At 40.0% G+C, this 22,647-nt stretch overlaps 2 protein-coding genes across 3 annotated transcripts; both read right to left on the bottom strand.

Annotated features, from left to right (window-relative positions):
* Nucleotides 1-1,454: 1,454 nt before the first annotated feature.
* On the bottom strand, nt 1,455-8,525 carry snpha (syntaphilin a). Of its 2 annotated transcripts, XM_084720485.1 has the most exons (5): nt 8,291-8,372; nt 5,345-5,460; nt 5,100-5,231; nt 3,862-4,011; nt 1,455-3,241 (listed from the first exon to the last, which is right to left on the bottom strand). In XM_084720485.1, exons 2-5 carry the CDS (start codon nt 5,386-5,388, stop codon nt 1,996-1,998), a joined length of 1,572 nt encoding a protein of 523 aa, XP_084576611.1. In that variant the 5' UTR covers nt 5,389-5,460; nt 8,291-8,372; the 3' UTR covers nt 1,455-1,995. The 2 variants fall into 2 exon arrangements, with proteins under 2 accessions (XP_084576611.1, XP_084576610.1); XM_084720484.1 differs by lacking the exon at nt 5,345-5,460 and having other exon boundaries at nt 8,291-8,525.
* Nucleotides 8,526-11,726: 3,201 nt separating this feature from the next.
* Nucleotides 11,727-22,619, bottom strand: rad21l1 (RAD21 cohesin complex component like 1). The gene is made up of 13 exons (XM_084720482.1): nt 22,449-22,619; nt 22,192-22,321; nt 20,949-21,048; nt 19,651-19,754; nt 18,858-18,965; nt 17,882-17,983; nt 17,634-17,729; nt 16,104-16,333; nt 15,902-15,983; nt 15,630-15,769; nt 14,314-14,424; nt 13,969-14,055; nt 11,727-11,983 (listed from the first exon to the last, which is right to left on the bottom strand). The coding sequence occupies exons 1-13, from the start codon at nt 22,593-22,595 to the stop codon at nt 11,807-11,809; spliced, it is 1,614 nt and encodes a 537-aa protein (XP_084576608.1). The 5' UTR covers nt 22,596-22,619; the 3' UTR covers nt 11,727-11,806.
* Between the last annotated feature and the right edge of the window lie 28 nt (nt 22,620-22,647).

Genomic DNA, 22,647 nt, shown 5'->3' with positions numbered 1-22,647 from the left:
GAATATTCACAACTATGATACATAACTGTACATCATCACTATAAATTGAAATACAGTGCTATGAAAGCAACCTAGAATAACTTTTCAAGTGTTAATCTTTACTTGCAGCTGTGCAAAGACCTTTTGTTTCATGTAAAATTAGAAAATATCACTGTATCAAAATCTCTTCACAAATTCAGTAAACAAAACCGCTCATCCAAGTCCTTCATTCATTCATTCAGCTGTGTGGGTCACAATCTTTTGTATTAATTAACTCTTGCACAGATCTCATGTAGCCTTTACAGAGATGATCAGACATTTCAAGATTGGAGCAGTGGAAGTCAGCTGCATATTAATTTCCCTGCTCACACACCCACCTCGAGGCTTTATTTTTAGATCCAAACTGCTATAAAGTCTGTCCTGCTGAAAAGCGATAAGCACGCTGCCTTGCTTTTTTTCTTTCAACGTGATTTAGAGTTTGATATTATCCCCATTATGTAAGTTAATGATGTAAACAAGATTTTTTTTCTTCATTTTTTCGCACATTATAACTGATTTTAACAACAAAAATAGTGTTGATACTCGGGGTAAGTGTCCCAACAGGATTAAAGAAATACAGTCTGTACAGTTTTAAACTCCCATGTTTTGTTTATTGGCAAAAAAGATCAATGATCTGTCTGTTCTGCACCTGAGTACTAGATTTGATGCACATGCTCTACTTCTCAGAAGGTGAAAGTCCCTACAGCTTTTCAGTATTTTCATGTGTGGAAATGACTGGAGTACAACAACGAATGCCTTCACTGTGCTCTGAAAATCTATGAACAGTTTCTGAACTAGTCAATTAGTGTCTGAGTGTAGTGGATTTTTCTGGGACATTGCTGAACAGTTTATAAAAAAAGATGACAGTAGCATTCAACTTCAGACAATTTTTTCTTCTACTTCTTTTCATAGAATAAACTGAATATTCCCCCCCCCAGGAAGTGTCTCATCTAAATCCATGTCAGGCCTTTTTAATTCAAGCAAAAGAGCCCAACTGAACTGTGGGCTACATGCAAATTCCAATAAAGAGAAAACCACTTAAGCTGCAGGCAAAAGCAGTAAGTATATCTGAGTAATGAACGTATTTAATAATCTACAACTAATCCTTTGTTCTCTAAGGCAAGGCATGACCACAAAATCACAAGGGCATTAGTAAAATCTAAAAATCTTATAAGAGGAGATATCCAACACATGGCAATGACGGAAATGTAATGAAGCAAAGTCAGCATTGTTGTGGCTGTGCCTGCAGAGGTTGGGAGTTGTATTCTTAAAGGTCCAGTGTGTAACATTTACGGGGTTTATTGGCAAGAACATGGCAGAAATGGAATATAATTTTCATAAGTATGTTTCCGTTAGTGTGTAATCACCGGAAAATAAGAATAATTGCGTTTTTGTTACTTTAGAACACTAATCTGCAACCTGCGGCTCCGGGCAAGCAGCGTTACACCGTGGTCATCAGCACGTCCACTTGTGCACTGCGTCCGTTCAGACATGCAGCTCACCTGGACTTAAGACAAGGAAGCTGGCAGGGTTAAGTCCAGGCCGAAAAAATGCAGACATTTGTGTTCACACGTACAGCTCCTCTTGGTAATTTCTAGACTGCTGCGGGGTCGTGAAAGGGGTTTTGGACAGACACGGAGTTTGTGAATGACGTGTAATCAGTGGTTGTAGTGTGGCTGTGATGTCGACACTCAGTTGTAGCTTGTTCTGTGCATCTTTAGGAGAACCTACGGTCGCAATGACCTTATCTAGTTTGTCCATTCTGGCCTACTGTGGACACAGTGCAACAAGACCTGCACCTTCTGTAGATATAAATGGCTCATTCTAAATTAACGAGAAACAACAGCTCTTATTTTCAGGTGACTGTACACTAATAAAAACACTTATGAATATTATATTCCATTTCTGCCACATTCCGCAATAAATCCACGTAAATTTTACACACTGGACTTTTAATGTCAGAAGGAGCAGTGAGTCTCAGATTGGTGTTGTTCCATTCATGCTGGCAGGTCTGCGTCCCCTTCCTGCACCTCGGCGTCGAAGTGAGTGGAGGGCCACAGCGCAGCAACCTCTCAGCAGGGACCCGATGTGATACACCGGCATGACTTCCCGCGGCGCCCCTCGACACAGCCACGCCATGGTGGGGACGACCGGCATCGCCAAAGCCAACAGATCTACGAGGAAGTAGCGGCTCCAGTGGCAGAGCTGAGGAGAATACCCGTCTTCGTTTGTGCCTTCAGCTTCCTCCATATTGTCCTCTTCTTCTATGTCCAGCGCTGTAGCCTCTTGTTTCACTGGAGGTGGAGCTGTAGGGTGGGGCTGGCAGGTGTGAGGCTCTGTTGGTGTCTTTGTTACCTCCTCTGGTTTGTCGGGTGGTAGTGGGTCTAAACTGTATGAAGGTTCAGGAGTGGACAGAGGAGGTAAAGATGATGGAAACAGCTGTGGCTCTGAGGGGGTGACGTCTGCTGCTAAAGAAATGACGCTGATCTCCTCTGCAGCAGTTTCCTCACACAGCCAGGTCATGGTCGGGCTGCAGGCCTGAGAGCGCACCTCCGGCTTCTTCTCTGCTGCAGGAGAGGGAACAGGGATGGGATCAGAAGCAGGGACCGCAGCAGTTGCTGTTGTCAGCGGGGCCTCCTCCTGAGGTAAGTGCAGGAACAGGTGATGATGGGGGAGGTAGGTGTGGCCAGTGCACTTGCAGCTGCTACTGAGAGTGTGGCAGGAGTGTGAGATGGGCAGCACTGCCCCCCCGCTGCACAGCCTCTCGTAGGTGGAAGAGCGTGGCACAGTTGGGATGTGGCCCTGCGGTGGCAGCTGCTCCGAGAGGAGGGCCGCCTCCAGGAGCAGGTGGGTTTGTCCAGCGGGCCGAGGCGATCTGCTTGACTCAGGAGCGTTTGGGCTGCGCTCCAGCTGCAGGGCCTCGCTGCTCAGCCGGGTGTGGGCGGTGCTGCGGCTCAAAGTGCTGGCCGGGGAACAGCCGCAGGAGCGAGACTTCCCCCCCGGCCGAGCTCCCTGCAACCCTGAGAATGGCTTGTGGTCATGGGGGTCTTGTTCACGGACACTCAGGTTGGACCTCACTGACTCAACCACCTCCTGAAGGTGCTGGATCTCCTTACGGGCCTCTTTCAGGGCCAGCTGGGCCTCCACACGGTGACATTCCTCCTCTATCCAGTCCTCCTGCATCCTGTACAGCTGGGTCCTCAACTCATCTATTTCACAGTCTCTGATGAAGTATAAAGAATAAATGATTAGTAGATTTACTTAGTAGAGTTTTTTATCTTTTGAACAAAGCACGGTAATTTAGCAAACCGGTACAATGTCGTATTAAGGTCACATTAAGCAAAAACAGAAAGGAGGAAGATTTTTAAAATTTTGCATTTTGGGAATTTTGAGAAGTTATAATGTTCAGAATGAAGTCATAATGTCAAGAATGAAGTTGTAATTTGGGAATAAACTATTATATAAAGTTGTAATGTTGTGACTAAGGTATTATTGAAAATAAAGTTGAAATGTCAAGAAGTAAGTCGTTATGCCAGGAACAAGGTTGTAATGTTGAGAATTAAAGCATAATGTTGAGAATGAAGTTGTATTATTGAGAATAAAGTCGTAATGTCGAAAATAAAGTTGTACTGTCAAGAACAAAGTCTTAATGTTAAGAATAAAGTTGTAATGTCAAGAATTAAGTCAAGCTTGTGCCTGGCAAAGGGCAAAGATAAAACTTTGTAACTTAAGTGTACCATCAACATTAAGGCACTTGAAATAATTAACATTTCTTAACTGGGTACCACAAAGGTTGGCATAACAACCAGCCAAACATTAGAGCTTAAGGTGAAAAAGACTCACCTGTGTTGCAGTCTTTCCACGTTGTCCCTCAGTCTGGCTCGCAGGTGTCGTATACACACCTCCTTCTGTTGCAGAGGTGTGAGGTACTGCTCCGGGGTCGGAGGCCTGATGCCATGGTTGTCGCTGCAGGCCGTGTGCTTTGCCTGACGCCTGAATCAACAAACAGGTCATTTACATAAAGTGCTGCACTTAATCACATCTGAGAAAGAAAAGAAACCCGGCACTGAATTCTGCAAACCCTGTGTTTATAGATGTCTGTAGACTAGAAACACATTAACCTTGTGCAAATCAAATTGGTGTTGAACATGGCCCTGGAGGCTGTGAGCAAAGCCACAGTATCCAAAAAAAGTTTTTAAATCAGCTGAAATCACTGAAATATTCTGCTTAACTAATAATTTATTGGGTTCACCAGTGCAATCACATGCAATCAAAACTAATAGCCCTTCAAGAAACCCTTAGAGAAGCTTATAATGGTTGGTATTTAATAACATTATGTCAGGGATTTCTTGATTCAGCTTATTCTGGAGTCTATAGTTTATAGTTAATTGTATAAATTCATCATGGGCGGCATGGTGGTGCAGTGGTTAGAGCACTGTTGCCTCACAGCAAGAAGGTTCTGAGTTCGAATCCCCCAACCGGTTGGGAGCTGAGCTTAATTGGTGACTCTTGCTCCGTGGGTATGAATGGTTGTTTGTCTATGTATATACCAACAACACCAAATGTATGTGGCAAACGATGCAAAACGTTACAGGCTACAAAAGCAGGAGCGGCAGCCCCATCATATATAAAACCAGATGAGCTGAACACATTTCATGCTCAGAAATGGCTTTACTTCTTAAGGAAGGTTAACAATTGGCATGAGATGTGCGCGACCCAGGATGGGAAAACTCGACAGCAGGCCATTAAAAATGCCCAAAACATCACTGGTACCCGTTTACTGAACAGCGCTGATATCAGGGAGGTGAACTGCCTGTTCACCCTGCTGCTATCTGCCAATAGATACAGAAGTATCCACTACCATTCCTCCAGATTACATAACACCATAACACTTCTCATTTTATCCTCTGTGCTTCACCATGTAAGGTAATTTTATTTCCAACTTCTTATCTAACACCCATTTTTTACTGTATGTAATTTATGATTTTCACAAGTGACGTAGAGGTCATTTGATCCTGCCTCTCGTTTTGCAGCCCAGTGTTGTTTGGGCAATTCTTAATCTCTTATGATTAATATCTTACCTGGGTGTACTTGGATACGTCCGGGCTGTGGGGCTGCCCTCTGCTGCCCTAACCCGACCCGGGTAGGTGTGGGTACTGGATGTATCGCTGTGGGAATATCGCCCGCTGCCGCCACTGGTGCCCACTGAGCGCCTGGAGGACAGAGATCAACATTACACTCATTTACAACACTGTGAGACGTCACAGTAAGTCGCAATGTTTGCATCAGTCTGAAACTAATGCTGTGAGAGGGACACGAACAGTACCTGCGCTGACCTGAGGAGGGTTTCCGACTCGGAGTGAGAGACATTGATGTTCAAGCGACCTCCAACCTCTCCACTGCTGTCTCTAGAGCGGGACGCTAGGAGCCCTCACAGCTGGACTGTAACGTTACATAATCAGATTAGAGGCAAAACCTGCAACTCAGCAAATAAACTAACTATAAATATACCAAAACAACTGAAGGAAAATGAATCCCGGCGCAAAAAGAAACTTGTGGCATTCTGGTCATTATGTGCTCCTTCGCTGGACGTCAGTGACAATAGTCTAACCGTAACCGTAATTTAAAAAAATAGTCTAGGCCAGCAGCAAATAAAGCCTCCTTTCTGTGCTGACACAAAGGGGACACAGTGAGTTCACAGTGAGTGCAGCTGCCTCTATCTGAGCTGTGTCGTCCCTGTCTGCAGAGCTGCACACAAACATGATAAACCTCCACATTAACTGCTGTCTAACAGAAAAGACAAAGAAAATTTGGCATTTGGTGGCTGGTGGGCAAAATGGTCAGTGTGGTCACTTCCTGCCTATAATGAATTTTGAATTTCTCATTATTGTTAGTTAATAAGGCGGGGATGAGTTCATATAAGATTCAGGCTAATTGTGTTCTTGATCCTTTTTATTACTTGGATTTTTAATATTTTATTTATTCAATTACCCGTTTAACTACATTGTCAGAAATTTGTTTTCCCAGCATGAAGGAATAAAATGGTGCAAATAACTGAGTGTGAGGAAATAACTTTACTGCAAGGTATTGAAACTCAATACAGTCTGAAAACTGACCAAAATGTATCTGAGCATCAAAAAGTGTAAAGCACTGAAGGCTGCTATTGAATGCTTGGGCATATTTTTATACTTGTTTACTTATTCTGTCATCCAATATTTCTTTATCCAGTTTTTTCTTTATTTTAAACTTTAGACTTTTAGACTATAATTTATTGAGGTAAATATTTCTGTTGTATTAAACTCAAAGGCAGGTGTGAGCAGTCTGATATATATTATTGAATGAGAAAGGGGTCAAAACATGTTTATATTCCCCAAAGTTGGGTGTGTCCTATGGGCATCAATATTGATAGGTAACCTTAGTTATACAGTTACCACACATCTTGTCAAATTCAAGTCTAAATACTGGAAATAGCCTGTAAAATATCAACCGTCTAAATGAACGATGCTATATGGAAAAAAATAAATAAATAAATAAAATATCTCCATACTGCTTTTCTGGGATTAACCAAGTCTCCTAAAGCCCCAACATGCCGTTCACTTGCACGTGCACACCGTCACACCACAAACACCCACTTCAGATGGTGTACATGTGCACGTGAACATAGCTCCAAGCTAAAAACATGGCATAAATGACGTCTTTCAAGTCAACTTGGCATGTCGGGGCTTTAGGAGATGAGCAGTATGGAGACATTTTATGTTTCTTTTCCAGTGTTGTTTTTTCTCATTTTGAAAACTGGTCACCGTTCACTTAAACTGTCTGGGAGATTCTGCAACGCTGTTTTCCTGTTTTGTGGACTAAAAAATTAAACCCGACCCTCATTCGCCATGAGGATGAGTAGATGATGACATTTCTTTCCATGAATTTTCATTTTTGAGTGAACTGCCCCTTTAATGACAACAGTCATAAACATTCAACCAATCCAATCAATCAGTCCAAGAGGAGGGAACTACATCAAAATCTCATGGGGAAAAACCTTGTAAATTATAAATAAATCACCTTGTATCCTTGTAAAGACTTTCATGTTCCTCACAGGTGTCATGACATGGTTATGACAGTATAATGGCAGCCCTATGCACTCCCCTTTCGAATAAAGTGCTTGTTTTTTTTCTTTTATTAATAAATATTATCTAATACCATCTTAAAAGCATTTTTTGAGAATATTTCAGGATTAAGGTTAAATGATATTCCATATTTCTGTCTACGTACTTCAGGAGTGGCAGACAGAAAATTTAGTGGCCAGTAAAAAATCCAGTGACCTGCTGGCAGTTGAGGTAAAATTTTAATTACAGACCCTTAAAAAAATCAGCTGATTGTTTTCACCTGACTTCTGTCTCACAGCTAAAATAAAAAACAAGAGGACAAAATGTTCTCCCCCTCCTAAAAGTCCCTGCTTCATGCAGCTCTGTAAACCTGCTGATCCAGGCCCAAAATACCTGATGTTGGGTAAATCTTTGTAGTGGCTGCAGACACAACACCCCTCTACTCTACTGACAATGAAAATCAGTCTAAACGACACAGACGCGCAATCATTTTGGTCCTATATTTAAATTCTAGGACAATGAGACAGGAAACCTCACCTCCCTCTGCTCTTCTGTCTGCGCAACAAGTGGCCGGTACGTTATTGGTGAGAAATACGCAATCATCTTACGTAAGTGTGTGTATGATCAGTGTTTACTGTGGAGGCGAGGAGCGGCAGCGCGCAGGAGGTGGATCAAACTGCACTCGCAGAAACCAGCAGCGTTTAGACATGGAGATGAGACAGTCAGCTGTTGGTGTTTAAGGATTAATTTGTCCTTGAATCATCATCATCATCATCATGATGCGTGTTCACATCTGTCGCCTCCAATAAAGCGGTTAGATAAGCAGCCGGCTCTGGTGTGGTGTCATCATGATTGCAGCAGCCAAATGAATTAAATAAAATTAAATAAAAGCCAAAAAAGTGTCATCACTGGGTTACTTATCCAGCTGACTACAGAGAGCTCCTGAAACAGGACATCTGACAGCCCGGCAGGTACTTTTCATAGAAGAAAAACGCAGCCCGGTCCTCTCTGAGACAAACAGCTGACTAACACATTCAGTCCCAGCTGTGTCCTACATACGGTTACTTAACAAGAGACGTTACCGGCTGTCTCAGTCTCACAACAATCGTTTCAGCCACACAAAAGACCAGCGCAAGCCCACATCAACGGAGATACGAAGGAAAAACGCTCACCATGTCGGCAGGTGGAAGTTGTGCATCGCCTCGGTGGCTCCCGCCGGACCTGATGATGATGATGATGGTGGTGGTGATGATGAGGATGGTGGTTGAAGAAGAAGAGTCCCTGGAGGCAACAGGAAGAAAAGATGCTGCTGATGCTGCTGCTGATGAGAGTCCATCCTGCAGCCGTGAAGCCCGGAGATGAAATGAGGCGACTGCGTCTGCTGCATCGCTGCTTCTTAAAGTGACAGGAGGGGATCATAATAGCAATAATAACGCTTCATCTGGCAGCAAGGCTTAACCGCACATTAGTGGTCTATTGACGGTGGTTATAACGCCGATATAATGCTGTCTGACAGGTGAATGGTGGTTTAGAGAATCCACATTCAGACAGCAGGCAGAGTGTTCAGCTGGACTGGTACACCGTGTACAACTCCTGAAGATGGATCAATGTGCAGAGCTGCAACAACTACTCAATTAATCGATTAGTTTTCAATTTATAATTAAATTATTCGCCAACTATCTTGATAATCCATCAATCGTTTTCAGTATTTTTTTAAGGAAAAAATCAGGGCCAGACCCAAACTTGATTTTTAGGACTAATGGCGATATCAGGGAGTAAATAAATATATTTATAATCCAAAATAACACAAGAGAACTAACACTTATTTACTTTAATTATACATAACTATAAATTTAAAAAAGGAATGAGGCAACTTGAATTAAGAAAAAGGATCAAATAAAATGCTGCTTATAAAACTAAAAAATAAACGAGTGCAAATTTGCAATAACTGCAACCAGCTATCGAAAAAACACACGTACATGCATTCACACGCACTCAACCACTTGACCTCCATATATACATAAAGTGTACAGAGTGGGACTAAGTCACGTTAAAGGAAAAATATACTTTCTGCAGTCCAATGACGCCTGTCGCAAGGCTCTATGACAAACTGTTCATAAGTAATGAAAGGGAGTGTGGCGAAAGTACAGGCTAACCATAACCACTTAAAAATGAACTGCTTAAACCAATGGTAACTCCCACAAATGCTTACAAGGAACAGTCATGAAGGGCGTGGCTTATGTGTAGAGGGCGGGGCTAACTGCTACTATTCTACTATTGAAATCAGTTTTATTTTCAAACTTGAGTTCACACTAACACCTCATGCAGTCTGGACCTCTGCTGAGTGCAGCGATGCCTCCCATAACTCTCAGAGAAACGGTTTGAGTTTGGTCATGTTATGTGAATCCATTTAGAAGTTATACGCCTTTTTGTTACAGGCCACGCCCACTGCCACACCCCTCTTTTTGCTTCAATCTTCATTCAATCTGAAAACGGTGAACTGCGTTTTGCTGCATTTTCCAGATAGAATGACATGTCTCTTCAAAAAGGTGCCTACTGGTGTGCAACATGCCGTGAGGTACATTTCCTCTTGCTTGGTGGGGTTGCCACAGGTGTTACCCATTAGCAGTGACATGTACATAAACACCGTCGTATTAAAAAGCGTTACAGTGCTTTGTGCTTGCATACACAACAGGGAGTTCAATGCAGCATCGTTTCTATTTAAACAAACGTCTTGATGCATTTTGTCAGGTCTGACCGCAGGCCAGGGGAACATTCAATCTGAAAACGTGCACTGTTTTGCTACAGTTTCCAGGCTGAAGGACATGTTTTACTCAAAACGGTGTGCAACAGGTATTGTGAAATACATCATCTCTCATTTGGTGGGTGTCTCAGAGGTGTTATCCAATCAGTAGCAATCTGTATGTAAACACCACTGTATTAAAAAGGCATTGCGCTTTTTATTAGTGTGCTTGCGTTCACAACACACAACTATTTGTTTAAGTAAGCTGTGAAGTTGTGAAAGCACAGCTGAATGCAGCTCAGCTCTCATTGCCACGTCCGCTTTTAGGCAACAAAAACTCACACCTTTACACACACTCTTGACCTTCATGCCAAATCTCAGCCTGCTAGGGCAAAAACTGTAGCCGCCAAAGGCTGAGGAATCGACCAACCGATGGAGTGACCTATAGAGCTGCTGGTCGTAGCTAATAAAAACCAACAATATATGAGCCAATACTGATGACGTAGTATACAACTGTGCTCGGGCAATACAGGGCCGATAATACTGGCTCCAGAATATCTTTGGGTTGTGGACAAAACAAGACATTTGAGGGCATCACCTCAGGTTTGGGAAACAGTGGTTAAGATTGTTCAAGAGGTTCTGGTACAAACAACTAATCCATTAATCAGGGAAATTCTAATCAGATTAATCAATAATGAAAATAATCATTAGCTGCAGCCCTACTGCAGAGCCCCAGACACTGACTAATGCAGGCCACAGTGAGTTTGCTCTTTTACGACAGAAGTACATATAAACCACATTAATTCATGCATATATTTTAATACAGTCTACATAAGCTATAACAGATATTTACAATTTCAGAAAAACACATTTAAAATGACTCAAACTTTCACATTTTACAAAATGAGCTTGTGGGAAGTGTGAAGTGGGATTGTCACTGAATTCCAGTTTGTGTTTTCCAGACATATGGTCTGTATCAGCTGTCATTTCCTAGGATCATAGTATGAACCTGTGATAAAATTATTCTTTTTCTGACAGGCCGTAGGCAAAAAAATAAATGTAACTTCACAACTCTGTATAATTTAACATCTGTCACCACATTTGTTCGTACAGATACAGCTCAGTGCTGTACACAAGTGACTACTCAGTTTTCTGGCTTTAAAGAGACAAGCCTCCCCAAAATAAAAAAAAATACACATTTTTCTCTCTTGCCGAAAAACTCGACAGAAGAACATCAATAACAAAATCTTCTAATCTTTGTCAGATTTATGTTTCTTATACAAGCCAAATATTTACATTAACTGTTAAACAACAGAACAATGTTAATAGCTGTCGATAATACCTGCACTTTAAGGCAATGAAATTTCAATTTTGCTTTTCTCTCACAGATACAACATAACAGGGATTCAAGTGAAACCTGGTACAACACAGGTCCTAAAATCCTGTGTTTAGAATAAAAACAGAGGAACTGGTGTAAAACCAACTGAACATGCAGGAAATTTACCAATTTTAAAGAGTAATAAATAAAAAAAAATAAATAAATAAATGCAAAGGATCTTGCAGATCACTTAAAACTTTTGGGGTTGTGAAACCCATATCTGGTGTCGGACACCCAATAAAAACAGTCTGACAAAAACTTTTATGCAAAATGTTCCTTCATTGATCCCGTCCCAATTTCTTACAATAAATATTCCAAGAACAAACAAATAAGTATGTACAAGTTTTGAGATAAACACACAAACATACTAAAGTGTGCAACATATAATCTTTTTTTTTTTTTTAACTATTTGGCCCAGAAATTTGTTTAAAGTAGTAAAGTAAATTTACCTTTAGTCAGAGAAACTGACAGTAACTCAAACGTGCTACTACTGTGCGAGGCAGATCAAGTAGAACCAGGACTGCAACTGATTTACGAACCATAGCTGATACTCTGTTTTTTTTTTTACTAAACGTAAAACTTGGGTCCAGGTGTGGCAAAGATGTCCTCATAGTGCGCGCTCTGGTGCAGGTGAAGCACTTTTTGTTTTTTCAGAACCAGGAAACAGAAGAAAGTGGTAGCAGCCTGCGAACGAGTGGCTCCTTCACAGAGCGCCTGCAGGCTGAACGTGGTTTCACTGTTGCTCTGGACCAACGGACACACACACACACACACACACACACACACACACACACACACACACACACACACACACACACACACACACACACACACACACACACACACACACACACACACACAGGATAGAGAGAAAGAATTTAATTTCCTAGCTTCCTCCTTAATCCTCCCCTGGCCTTCTCATCTTTAAATCCCTGCCCACTGTGACTTTTTTTTTTTAAATCGAGCAGACACTGCCTCACATAGACACAATGAACATCCAGGATACACAAATACTCAGTGTTGAGGAGTAATGTGCCACAAAGTAAGATATTAGAGTACTCAGTTTAGATTTTCAAATAAGCAGTCTGTTACTGTTATAATTTAACCGTATTTCCATCACTGCAAGAAGTACCTCCACCTGCACCAGTCACTGAGAGTGACTGTGCATTCTGAACAAGGGACAGACACAGACTACTGTCAGTGGACTCTGATATCACAAAGTTTCTCAAGTTAGATCTTGAGATGGACGTATTAAATAAATTCCCGACAATCAAAGCTTTCGAGTCAGTTAGAGCTGCACTGATTGGTTGGTTCATCGAGTTGATCGAAAGAAATTTATCGTTTAATCATTTCCATTTCTTAAATGTCAGGATTTTCTGTTTTATAAATAAAGTAAAGTAAATGAAGAGCCTTTGGGTTCTGATTAGTTTGTGAGACAGAAGAAAGAATTTGAAGACATCACTGTGTGCTCTGAGAAATTATGAGCATTTTTAAACATTTTATAGAGTAAACTTTTCAGTGGCGAATTGTGAGAATAACTGGCAGATTAATCAATAGTGAAAATAATCGTTACATGCAGCCCTGCAGTCAATTCTACAACACTGTCCTGTGCGCCTGTGGAGAGGCTTTTTAGACTTGAAGGTCTCATCAGAAGAACTGACTATCTGACATGTTTTGAAAAACTTCTCATGCATTATAGAAGAGTAAACTAAAGAGAAGATTGGTTGAGTGAGTCCACATGATTTGAAAAACCTGTGCACTTTTTTGTATGTAGGCATGTGTTTCTGTGTTTAATTTACATAAGTGGTTTTAATATACAAATGCTAAACTGTATGCATGCTATTATGTTGCCAAATAATTGCCAGGAGATTGTAGATATGTACTGTAACTCACAGAAATCTACTGACACCAAACCCAGTCTGGGCAGCCTTGTTTATGTCTGGATTTGGTTCAGTTACAAGGCACTTGGGGCAGAGTTGACAGACAGTGTAGAGGCAGCTCTGTGCCCGCTGTCTGTTCAGTCCCACGCAATACTTCTTGCTGTGCTTTCGATGACATCAAGCTCTCTGTCAGACAGTGGTAAACATCTCAGCTGTGCTGACTGCCTGCTCCAGACGCCATGAAAAACACTCTTATAGGATCAATCTATACTTAGAAATTTTGAATTTTATATTTTAGAAAACAGAGTGGATACAACAGTCTAGAAACACAAATAGCTCTCCACACTCTCCTTTCTTTTTTCCATACTTTTTTCCAGATGTGGAAAATTCCATACCTTTCAATACTGCACAGGAATGTGTAATAAGCCTGTTTGCTGTCAGATTGTTAGCAACCAAACGACTGCACAGGTGCCACCTGTTAGGTACACTCTGTTTGTATTTACTTTCATGTAATGATTTAACTTTTTTCATTGGAGTTGGATTGCAAGAAAAATAAAGTTGTACGTGCTGTATGAACTAGTTAGGCTCTATGCATAAAAACATAATAGTTAAACCCTGGAGAATTACAGATTAAGTGCTGTAGATGAGGCTATGTAATGGCGGTAGATAAACACATTCAAAATTAATGTGCTTAAGGGGTCTTCATTTTTGATAATGCAAAGATACTCTAACAAGTTACTTCTCTCAGTGGGTAGCTCTGTAACAGAATGCTATAAAACACTGCAAATACTATCTCATATAACAGATGTATGTATGATGGGGTAGTTGGTGTTACTGTGATTCTAATACCTGAATATCTATTTTTAGAGCCTGCAGAAGCTTCTGTGCACACCTGGTTATCCTCCTGTCTTCAAAGTGCTGGCTGCCCAACACAGACTGCAAGTTAGAAAAGGATTTCAGTCAGTGATGCCGGGAACAATTCCAAAGCAGCATGGGAAATTAACTCACGCCATCTGGTAAATGCACATAGATTGTTGCTTGTCTACTGTACCACCCGTTTTCTGCACATAACCATCAATTATTAGTTCACTTTCATTCCAAAGAAAAGGCAAGAAAAATTTAACATCTGACAGAGAGCAACTCCCTGTGCTGGTCTTTGTACCTGTGTGTGTGTGTGTGTGTGTGTGTGTTCACCTGAGTGTGGAGGGAAGTCGACTGAGTCTCCTGCTCCATAACAGATGGATGCACAAACATGGAGTCTTCTGATGGAAGTTCTGGATGAGTGAAGTCTGACCTGCTCTCATCCTGACAGACCCACAACACAGATCATAAAGATTGAGATAACAAAAGGTGCCAGAACATCTTGAATGAGACTTAAATCCCCTGCCTCCATCTTCCAACTTTTAGACACTTTCAAAGAAGTCAGTGCTCTATCAGGCTATGTAATTAACTGGTCTGAGTCATGAGTCTGAGTCTGAGTTTATTTCACATTGAGCAGCAACTGGATGATGGGCTGCCTCGGGTTGACTCAGTGCGTCGAGGATTTGCATCTGGAGTCAAGCGGCTGTAGAACACTGGTTAATAACATGTCAAGTCCTAAAAATTCTTCACAATTGAAGTCTTGCAACGTTTTGTTATCTAAAAGCTTTCATTATTAAACAACTAAATCAGGAGATGCTAGAGATTCACAGAAAGGTTTATAATAAGCTACAAAAGTACTGAGAGTTGAACACAACAACACAAAATGTTTTTCCCACTGGGCTCCTGCACCGACACAAGTTGACTGTCAGGTCTTCGGCACACATGAGAAAAAAGGAAACACAACGGTGGTGACACCAGCACCTTTCTGAAAAGTTCAAAGATTTTCTAAACGCTTGGGGTGGCAGCACAAAAAAGGTGTAGCGCTTGGAAGAAAGACACTATACTCAGACGCTTCCTCCTGATAGGGAACAACTGAAAAAAAAAAAAAAAAATGATGGTGCTCAGAAAAAACGTTACTTGGGATACCAGACCTTACAGCAGCAAAAAAGCATGTTAGCTCTAAGATGGAATCCTCCCCATTCACTCACTGGTGCACAATGACCATTTTTGAACGTAATACACATGGAACAATCTACAGCAACAATACATGGAGCTACAGATAGGACTCTCCAGGCATGGGACTCTGCAGCAGCAGATGTCAAGTAGTTGCTTACTTGAATTATGTACATGAGAGAAATCATGATGTAAGAAAGTGCATTTTGCTGTAACATTGTAAATTCATGAATTTATGTATTATGAAATGATGTGGGATGGGAGGGGAGGGCACTGGTGGCCACACAGGTGAGGGGGGTTTGACCTTTCATGGTGGTACTGATGGAAGCTACACTTACACATAAGTCTGTGGTTGTAATGAACTTGTTCTACCTCTTTTTAAAAACTGATGAGAATGAAAAAGAATGACAATTAATCTTTTTTTTTTTTAACTTGTATACCTTCTCTTCACCTGACACGCTAATGCTAATGCCTACCTGCACAACCTCTGAGTTGGTCTCGCGTTGACTTTCATTCATCTGACTGAAGTCCGTCAGCTCAGTGTCGTGTGTTTTTTCAGGATCTAGCGACGAATCTACGATGTCAGTCGTGGTGATGGTGCTGATGTCCCTCTGAACTGTACAAGACATAATAATGCAGATCTGATTTGTTAAAAAAGAGGCGAGCAGAGGACAACATTAGTGATACATTAACAACACTGAGGTTACCGAAATTATATTTATAACTGTTTGAATATTCAGGTTCCTACCTTCTTGTCCATCCTGACGCATCACCTCAACGTCCTTGTGCAGACCATAATGTTTCACCTGTAAAATACTCTTGGCAAAGAGCTGCAAAGGCAACATTAGATTTAACCGTAGAAGCAATAATTTCACATTAATGTTCACTACTGATAGATTCATTGTTTTATGATAAAGATCAACATTGCTGGGCTTTTTTCATCTTTTTACCTCTTTTATCTGTGGGGCTACTACAGACACACATGGCTGTGCAAAGAGTTTGTCTGCACCTCCGCCCTCCTTCCACTGCATGAGCTGCAGGGTCGGTGGAGCCATGTCCAAGGGCGCAACCAGATCTGAATAGTCAGAAAGCTGCTCACTGATGAATTCACTGGTCAGTTCTTTGGTCTGGTCCACAATCAACTTGCGTCTCCTTTTAGCCTTCCTCTTCTCTGAGTTTGCTGAAAAAGAAGCCATGAAAGGTAATTAAGAGTTTGTGTGACAATGAATGAACATCAGAAGTAATAAAAATAAATGTCAAATGTGAAAATAAGTCCTTAATTATGTTAATCACTGCAACTATATAGCCAGAGTCAATGATGCTCTATCAAGGTAGAATGCCAGTTTCTATGCTGAAAGTCATTAAAACCCCTGTATTATTATTATTATTATTATTATTATTATTATTATTATTAACATGGTTCTGTTTTATAGTTTTAAATAAATAGGTAAAGGCCATACTGCCTCATATAACCTACAGACAGTCTGTTGTCATGATGAATCTAGTCAACTTTCTTGTGTAAATTGGACTGACGATTACCCCACTTTTACAGCTCATCATTTGCCCAAATATTGGTGGAGTTGGACAATTATTTATCAGGCAATGTTTCCTTCACATTATGTATAATCAGATTAAGAGAGTTGCATGGGCAGGCACTTGTCTACATTAAAGAGCCACTGACTGCAGCCATGTAATACCAGTCAGAATCTGAGATGCTCTGATCAAGGTTTGTTGGTTGTTGCCCGCTTCCGGCTCATGACAAAAGTAGACTGTGCTTTTGAGGTTGTAGCTCCTACACTTTGGAACTGTCTCCTTTTGGCTTTGGTTGGATCTATGGACAGTGTTGACACCTTTAAAAAGCAACTCAAGACCCATTTGTTTAGACTTGCTTTTGCTTAATCTGCTCTGTTTATTTTGTTTTTAATTGGTTATTTAATTTTTAATGTCTCTTTTTGTTAAATAAACACATTATTATCATGATAATGCCAATATCGTTCCTTGCATGTATATTCTGAATAGGGAATGTATGAGGTCTCATGTGATGCAAATCACCAGTTCAAGCTGATGGGTGCAATGACAAGAATGAGACCTGCTCTGAAATACTGGAGATTCAAGACTAAACAGAAACATGGGAGAAAGGGTTAAAATGATAAAGTAAATCCCCAGAAACTGGTATGTTTGCAGGTTAACTTAATAAATAGCTCCTCCATACACCTCACCTGGGGACAAAGCTTGCAAACATGAATAGCAAAAGCCTCAAAGACTGTAACAGGGGAACAGAAGGATTCAAATTCATCTCTCCTTGATGTCACCAAAGATTAATTGTACAGGAATTTTGCACTTGGATCATAATTATAACAGTAGTGGTTTCAGGGGGTGATGCCGGCTCTCACAGCAGCATCTCAATTAATGTTTACATAAAAAAAAGCACATTAATAAGTTGAAGGAACACAGCTTGAGAGCTGTTTGGTTGTGCTTACGAGTGATGGCCACAGGTTCAAGGGCAAAGGCTTCCTTCTCATTAGCAAGCAGGGTGGTCTCATGCAATGTGGGGGTCTCCCACATTTTTTCAGCATCTGGAAAACATGTGAAGTCTGAATGCAAATACACTCTATTCTTCTCCGTTACACAAAACCACCACCTGCACAAACAACCACTGTCACAAATACAAAATACAGGCAAAGCACAAATCATTTCCTGTAAAATATTCAACATAATTAATTATCACCTTGTTCATGACTGGGTTCAGAGGTCCCTGGATTTTCATTTTGAGGCTCTTCTGGGATGAATTCAGTGAACTCAGCATTATCACTGGAGTCTGTCAGAAAGTCTGCAGGGTCATTAAAAATTTAGTTCACTCCTTTTTTTTTAATAAAAAGCAGCAAAAGACTCACCAATGACGTAATAAGGCCAAAGATTTACAGTAAATAGTTTAAATATTTGAAAATAAATTGTCACGGAAGTCAAATTTTCTTGTTGCGAAGGTTAGTTAGATTTATGTACAAGTACAGAGAGGATGGCCAGGTAGTTCAGCTGGTAGAGCTTGTGAGTCCTCGCCTCAGAGACCAAACTTAATGGTGCATTTGTGAAAATATTTGACTTCAACAGTTGGCTGATTTTGCACAGTTTGTGACCAGGACATTGCTCTTAAACTGCAGACAAAGTGTAAACACCACTGGCAAACTGGGACTAATTCCAGGATACCTTATTATTATTGGTTGATAGTATGAATTGTGACATTTCATTGATATAGACGACTGGAAAATTTAACATTAATTTTCCTTATATGCCTTGTGATCCATTTCATATCTAGGTTCCAGCAAGAATTAACTGTGGAAAAATCCTTTTTGACATTTTATGACACAATTGATTTACAAAGGCTGACTGCAGAGAATCCAGCCCATGAAATGGGATATTGTGTTGGGTTTTTAAGTGATTGCTGTCAAGGTTTCAGATAAGTGTATGTATATAAACATTACAGCAACATCTTTTGGCCAATAACCCTACAATGAGAAATCCACCTGCTTTCTCTTGTTCAAATTTATGCAATCTATGTAAAAATGATGTTCATAACTGTTGTACTAGTTTGGTGAAAAGCCCACTAATAACAGAAGCAAGACCCGTTAAAAACATATAGTTTTTTTTTAGGGCATGATGTTCTTTAGCCTAAAATACAGCAAAACGGATCAATTCACAATCTTTACCGAGTAAGTTGACCCCTCTGTCCTCATCCCCAAAAGTATCTGCATGTTGAGTCAGGGTCTGGAAGCTCATATCCAGCAGTCCAGTCTGGTGGCTCTGGGACTCATCTCCTGCACATCCCAGAACAGAAAAAATTTGAACAGTCAGTATGAGATATCAGCTCTGCACAGAAAACCATGCCTTAAAGGAAAAGATTGATGATGTCGTCTATTTTTGTCAAAAAATCCCATAAAAAGAGACCAAAAACCACAGTGCATCAGTCTTTTACAGCCTGTCTGTGGAACTCAGCCTCAAGCACAGTCAATCCTGCTGCAGATGCAAATCTTTAAAAACGGGTCACAAATATATAATTTCCTGTCTATAAAACAGCTGGGACTCCTAGAAAATGTAACTCAATCAGATCTAAGTAGCATACTTGTTAGAGACTATTTTCAGCAGTGGATCTGGTGCTCTAGTGAGTATTTACTGCAGTGATACCTAAATTCATTGTGATGAAAAAACATGTCAGCGGTGCAAAGGTGTGGCTAACTTTGTGTTTTAATAATCTATGGACTACAGTAGGGCTCTATGGCACAGAGGAATAAGCTGTGTCTGTATATAAGCTATGAGGAAAATACTTGTAAGTACAAAAAAATTAATTGCTGGTTTGATGTGTTGATAATAAGAAAAATACAGAATATCACCAGATTTGTCTAATTATACTAGTAAATATTGAAATGGCTCTACAATAACAAGGCAAGTGACTAATGTCACATCAAATCAAAAAGTACCACTATAGACAAAACTGGTTCTTACCAAAATCTGCCAAGTTCAGAAAGCCACTTCCGAAATCCTCTTTGAGAGTGATGTCCTCTGGTCGACACTGGTTCAGTGAAAAGTGGTCGGTGACATCTACATCACTAGTGTCCCAGTGAACACAGTGTAAACGCAGACAGAATAATTATTCGTTAGAACTAATGGGTGATCCAAATGTAATTAAAAAATACAAAAGTATAACTTAACTAGGGCTGTACCCAATGTCTTTTTTTCATTTGAAGCTTCTATGGAGGTTTTCAACTGAAGCTGTGAATGTCTGTTATCATATGATGACATGCAACTAACGATTATTTTCATAGTCGATTAATCAGTCTGTTATTTTTTTTATTAATCGATTAATAGTTGTTTGTCTTAAAATGTCATAAAATAGTGAAGAATGACAGTGTTTCCAAAAGCACAAGATGATGTCCTCAAATGTTTTGTTTTGTCTACAACCCAAAAATATTCAGCCCTCTGTCATAGAGGAGTAAAATAACCAAAAAATATTCAGGTTTAAGAAGCAGAAATCAGAGAATTTTGGCTTTTTTCTTACATAATTGCTTAAACTGAATGATCAATAGCTCTAATATTTTAAGACATCAGACTCAAACGTTTTTTTGAATCCTCCAACAACATCCCCAATTTGAATTAAGTGTTTTATCAGATTGAACGAGTTCAGTCTTTTCTATTAAACCAGCTTTCTTTAATTACCATAACCCATCAGTTTCATCAACATAAATGTAATTAATTGTGCTGTTAGCTTGCGGCTTAACCACCATGTTAATACAGGCATGTGCATCACTTTGTGTGCAGCAACCATGACAGCAAATTGTTTTTTCCCACTGTGAAAATGTTATTTTTGAAGGTCTTGAATGTCAACAAATGTGGTTTGAAGCAGAAGATGTTGTGAATTTTGGAAATGATTGCATCTCTCATTTTTCAACACATTTTGACTTTTGGACATCACAGCGCTCAGGGGTTATTGTAAATGTTTGGATCACACAAGTCTGAACCTATGCTACACAGCTGCCACTGGAATCTAACTCTAGAAATGAAATAATACTATTAATATTACTGTAACCAAACCTTAATCTGTAGCTGTGCACAAATATTAAACAGAATGAATAGACACCGTGTGTTGATTTAGAATTTGAACATTATGAAGGAAGCTTCAATCTCTTCAGCACAGCACTACTTATAATGTCAGTAATGTTTGTAATCCAGACATGAAAATTTGAATTTTGATCATGTTTTTGTCATATTAAGCGTTTTCATGTATCTTGAAAAGTGCTCTGTACCTCAGGTCTGGCAGCTGCACATCAAAGGTAGTGAAATCTTCAATCAAGGTAATTGCTTTTACTGTGGCCTTCAGTCCTTCCTCAGGCAAATCTGTCTGACCTGATGTGTTGAGAAACAAGAAGAGAAAAACAAATAATAACCCAGTGTCTTAAATGAAGAGGCATTTATTTGGAACAACAAACAAAAACAAAAGAGAAAGATATAAATTCCAGTCAGTGTGGTGTTACTTCCTCGGGAACTAAAAGGTCATGTCAAGCAGACACTAGATTTATAAATAAAGTTGTCAGAGACGTACACATCAGTATTTTTCAGCTGTGCTAATATAGCAGTATACAAACTCAGAGATGCTAATGTTTTAACTTTCTAGTTGGATGTGTTAAAAGATTTTGAGCTGCAGAAATGTGTACTAACATTCTGTCCCTGTCCTGTGGGACTAAATAGCCTCTGTGATATACTGTATATAAGACCAATCACAAATGCATATACTATTCTTACTGTGAACACCTTCCAAACTAAAATAGGTTTGTTGAGTAATTAAGTTTATGTCTCCCTCTGGTGGTTGTTCCTAATTAGGGGATGTTTTTACCTGTGTTAACACTCAGTTGTCAGTTTATTATTAGTGTTTTAGAGAGGTGGTCATTCAACCTTGCTGACTTTGGAAGCTATAGTTTGCTCTGCTGATGAACTGTACTGCATTTTGTTAGGTGTGCATTGGAAACAGGCAACTGAGTGTATTTGAGTACAATATTTTCAGCATGACAGCGATTCCATTTCTCATTCCATCCAATACTTGCAATATGATTGTGGAAGAAGCCAAGTTTGTGCAGGGTTAAACTGCAATCATGTTTTTTAGTGCACAGGCTTTTGCATAACTTATGCAAGAAGAGCTGCTGCATAAATTTTAAAAAACCAGCCACTCTGGTTAAAATTACACTTTACATTACTGTGCATAGTGTTTTTTTTAGCACAGTTTATCACTTTGTCTACCTCAATCATCTCATCATTGCTTCTTTATTTTACAAATTTATATTTTCATATATTTGTACATTGAATAATTGACACCACCAGGTAGAGACATAATGAACTAAGAATTTCATTGCATTTATATATTTTTTTCTTTCCCGACCTATGTTCAGATATAACTGATATTTAAGACAGTCCAGTGTAACACTACAGCCCTGTCAAACCCTGTGGTGCTTGTATTTATCACTACAATGTAAACAGGAGGACAGGATGACTTACCTGGCCTGAATGCCATTCTGATTTTAACTAGGGCATCATTGCAGTCTGCAAGGAGATACTTGGCTTTCCTGGAGTAGATCCTGACCACACCGATGAGCAGATGACCACATGTCCGCAAACCAATTTTCATCTACAAAGACCGCACAAACACCTCAGACAACTTTCATATCTTAAGTGTAAGCTAGAACATTATATGGGATCTTGAAGATGCATTTTGACTGTTCTTTTTTTTTTTTTTTTTTTTTTTTTTTTTTTACCTTTGGGGATATGATATCTCTGATGGTTGTTTCCAAATTGCATTCAAATACATGGGCCTTTGTGAGCTTTCTTTCCCAGTGCGCTGCTAACCAGATTTTGGCGAGAGACTCCCGCTTGGACGTGAAGAGTTGAGTGTAGAACATCATGTTGGAAGCTAACTGTTACCTGTGACAAATACAAGTTATTTTTTAAACGTCC

Source organism: Lutjanus erythropterus, chromosome 6 (genome assembly GCF_056507025.1).
Source record: "Lutjanus erythropterus isolate fLutEry1 chromosome 6, fLutEry1.hap2, whole genome shotgun sequence".
Classification (NCBI taxonomy): domain Eukaryota; kingdom Metazoa; phylum Chordata; class Actinopteri; order Lutjaniformes; family Lutjanidae; genus Lutjanus; species Lutjanus erythropterus.
This window is presented reverse-complemented; position numbering and strand designations above follow the sequence as displayed.

Excerpts from the sequence above, each read along its gene's own strand:
- snpha (XM_084720484.1), bottom strand. The coding sequence starts at position 8,505 with ATGCAGCAGACGCAGTCGCCTCATTTCATCTCCGGGCTTCACGGCTGC. Across the intron at positions 4,012-5,099 it reads ACGTATCCAAGTACACCCAG|GCGTCAGGCAAAGCACACGG; the intron begins GTAAGATATTAA and ends TTGTTGATTCAG. Across the intron at positions 3,242-3,861 it reads GTGGAAAGACTGCAACACAG|AGACTGTGAAATAGATGAGT; the intron begins GTGAGTCTTTTT and ends ATACTTCATCAG.
- rad21l1 (XM_084720482.1), bottom strand. The coding sequence starts at position 22,595 with ATGATGTTCTACACTCAACTCTTCACGTCCAAGCGGGAGTCTCTCGCC. Across the intron at positions 19,755-20,948 it reads GTGCAGCTGCCAGACCTGAG|TGATGTAGATGTCACCGACC; the intron begins GTACAGAGCACT and ends CTGGGACACTAG. Across the intron at positions 16,334-17,633 it reads TGAACCTGTGGCCATCACTC|CAAACTCAGAGAAGAGGAAG; the intron begins GTAAGCACAACC and ends CTTCTTTTTCAG.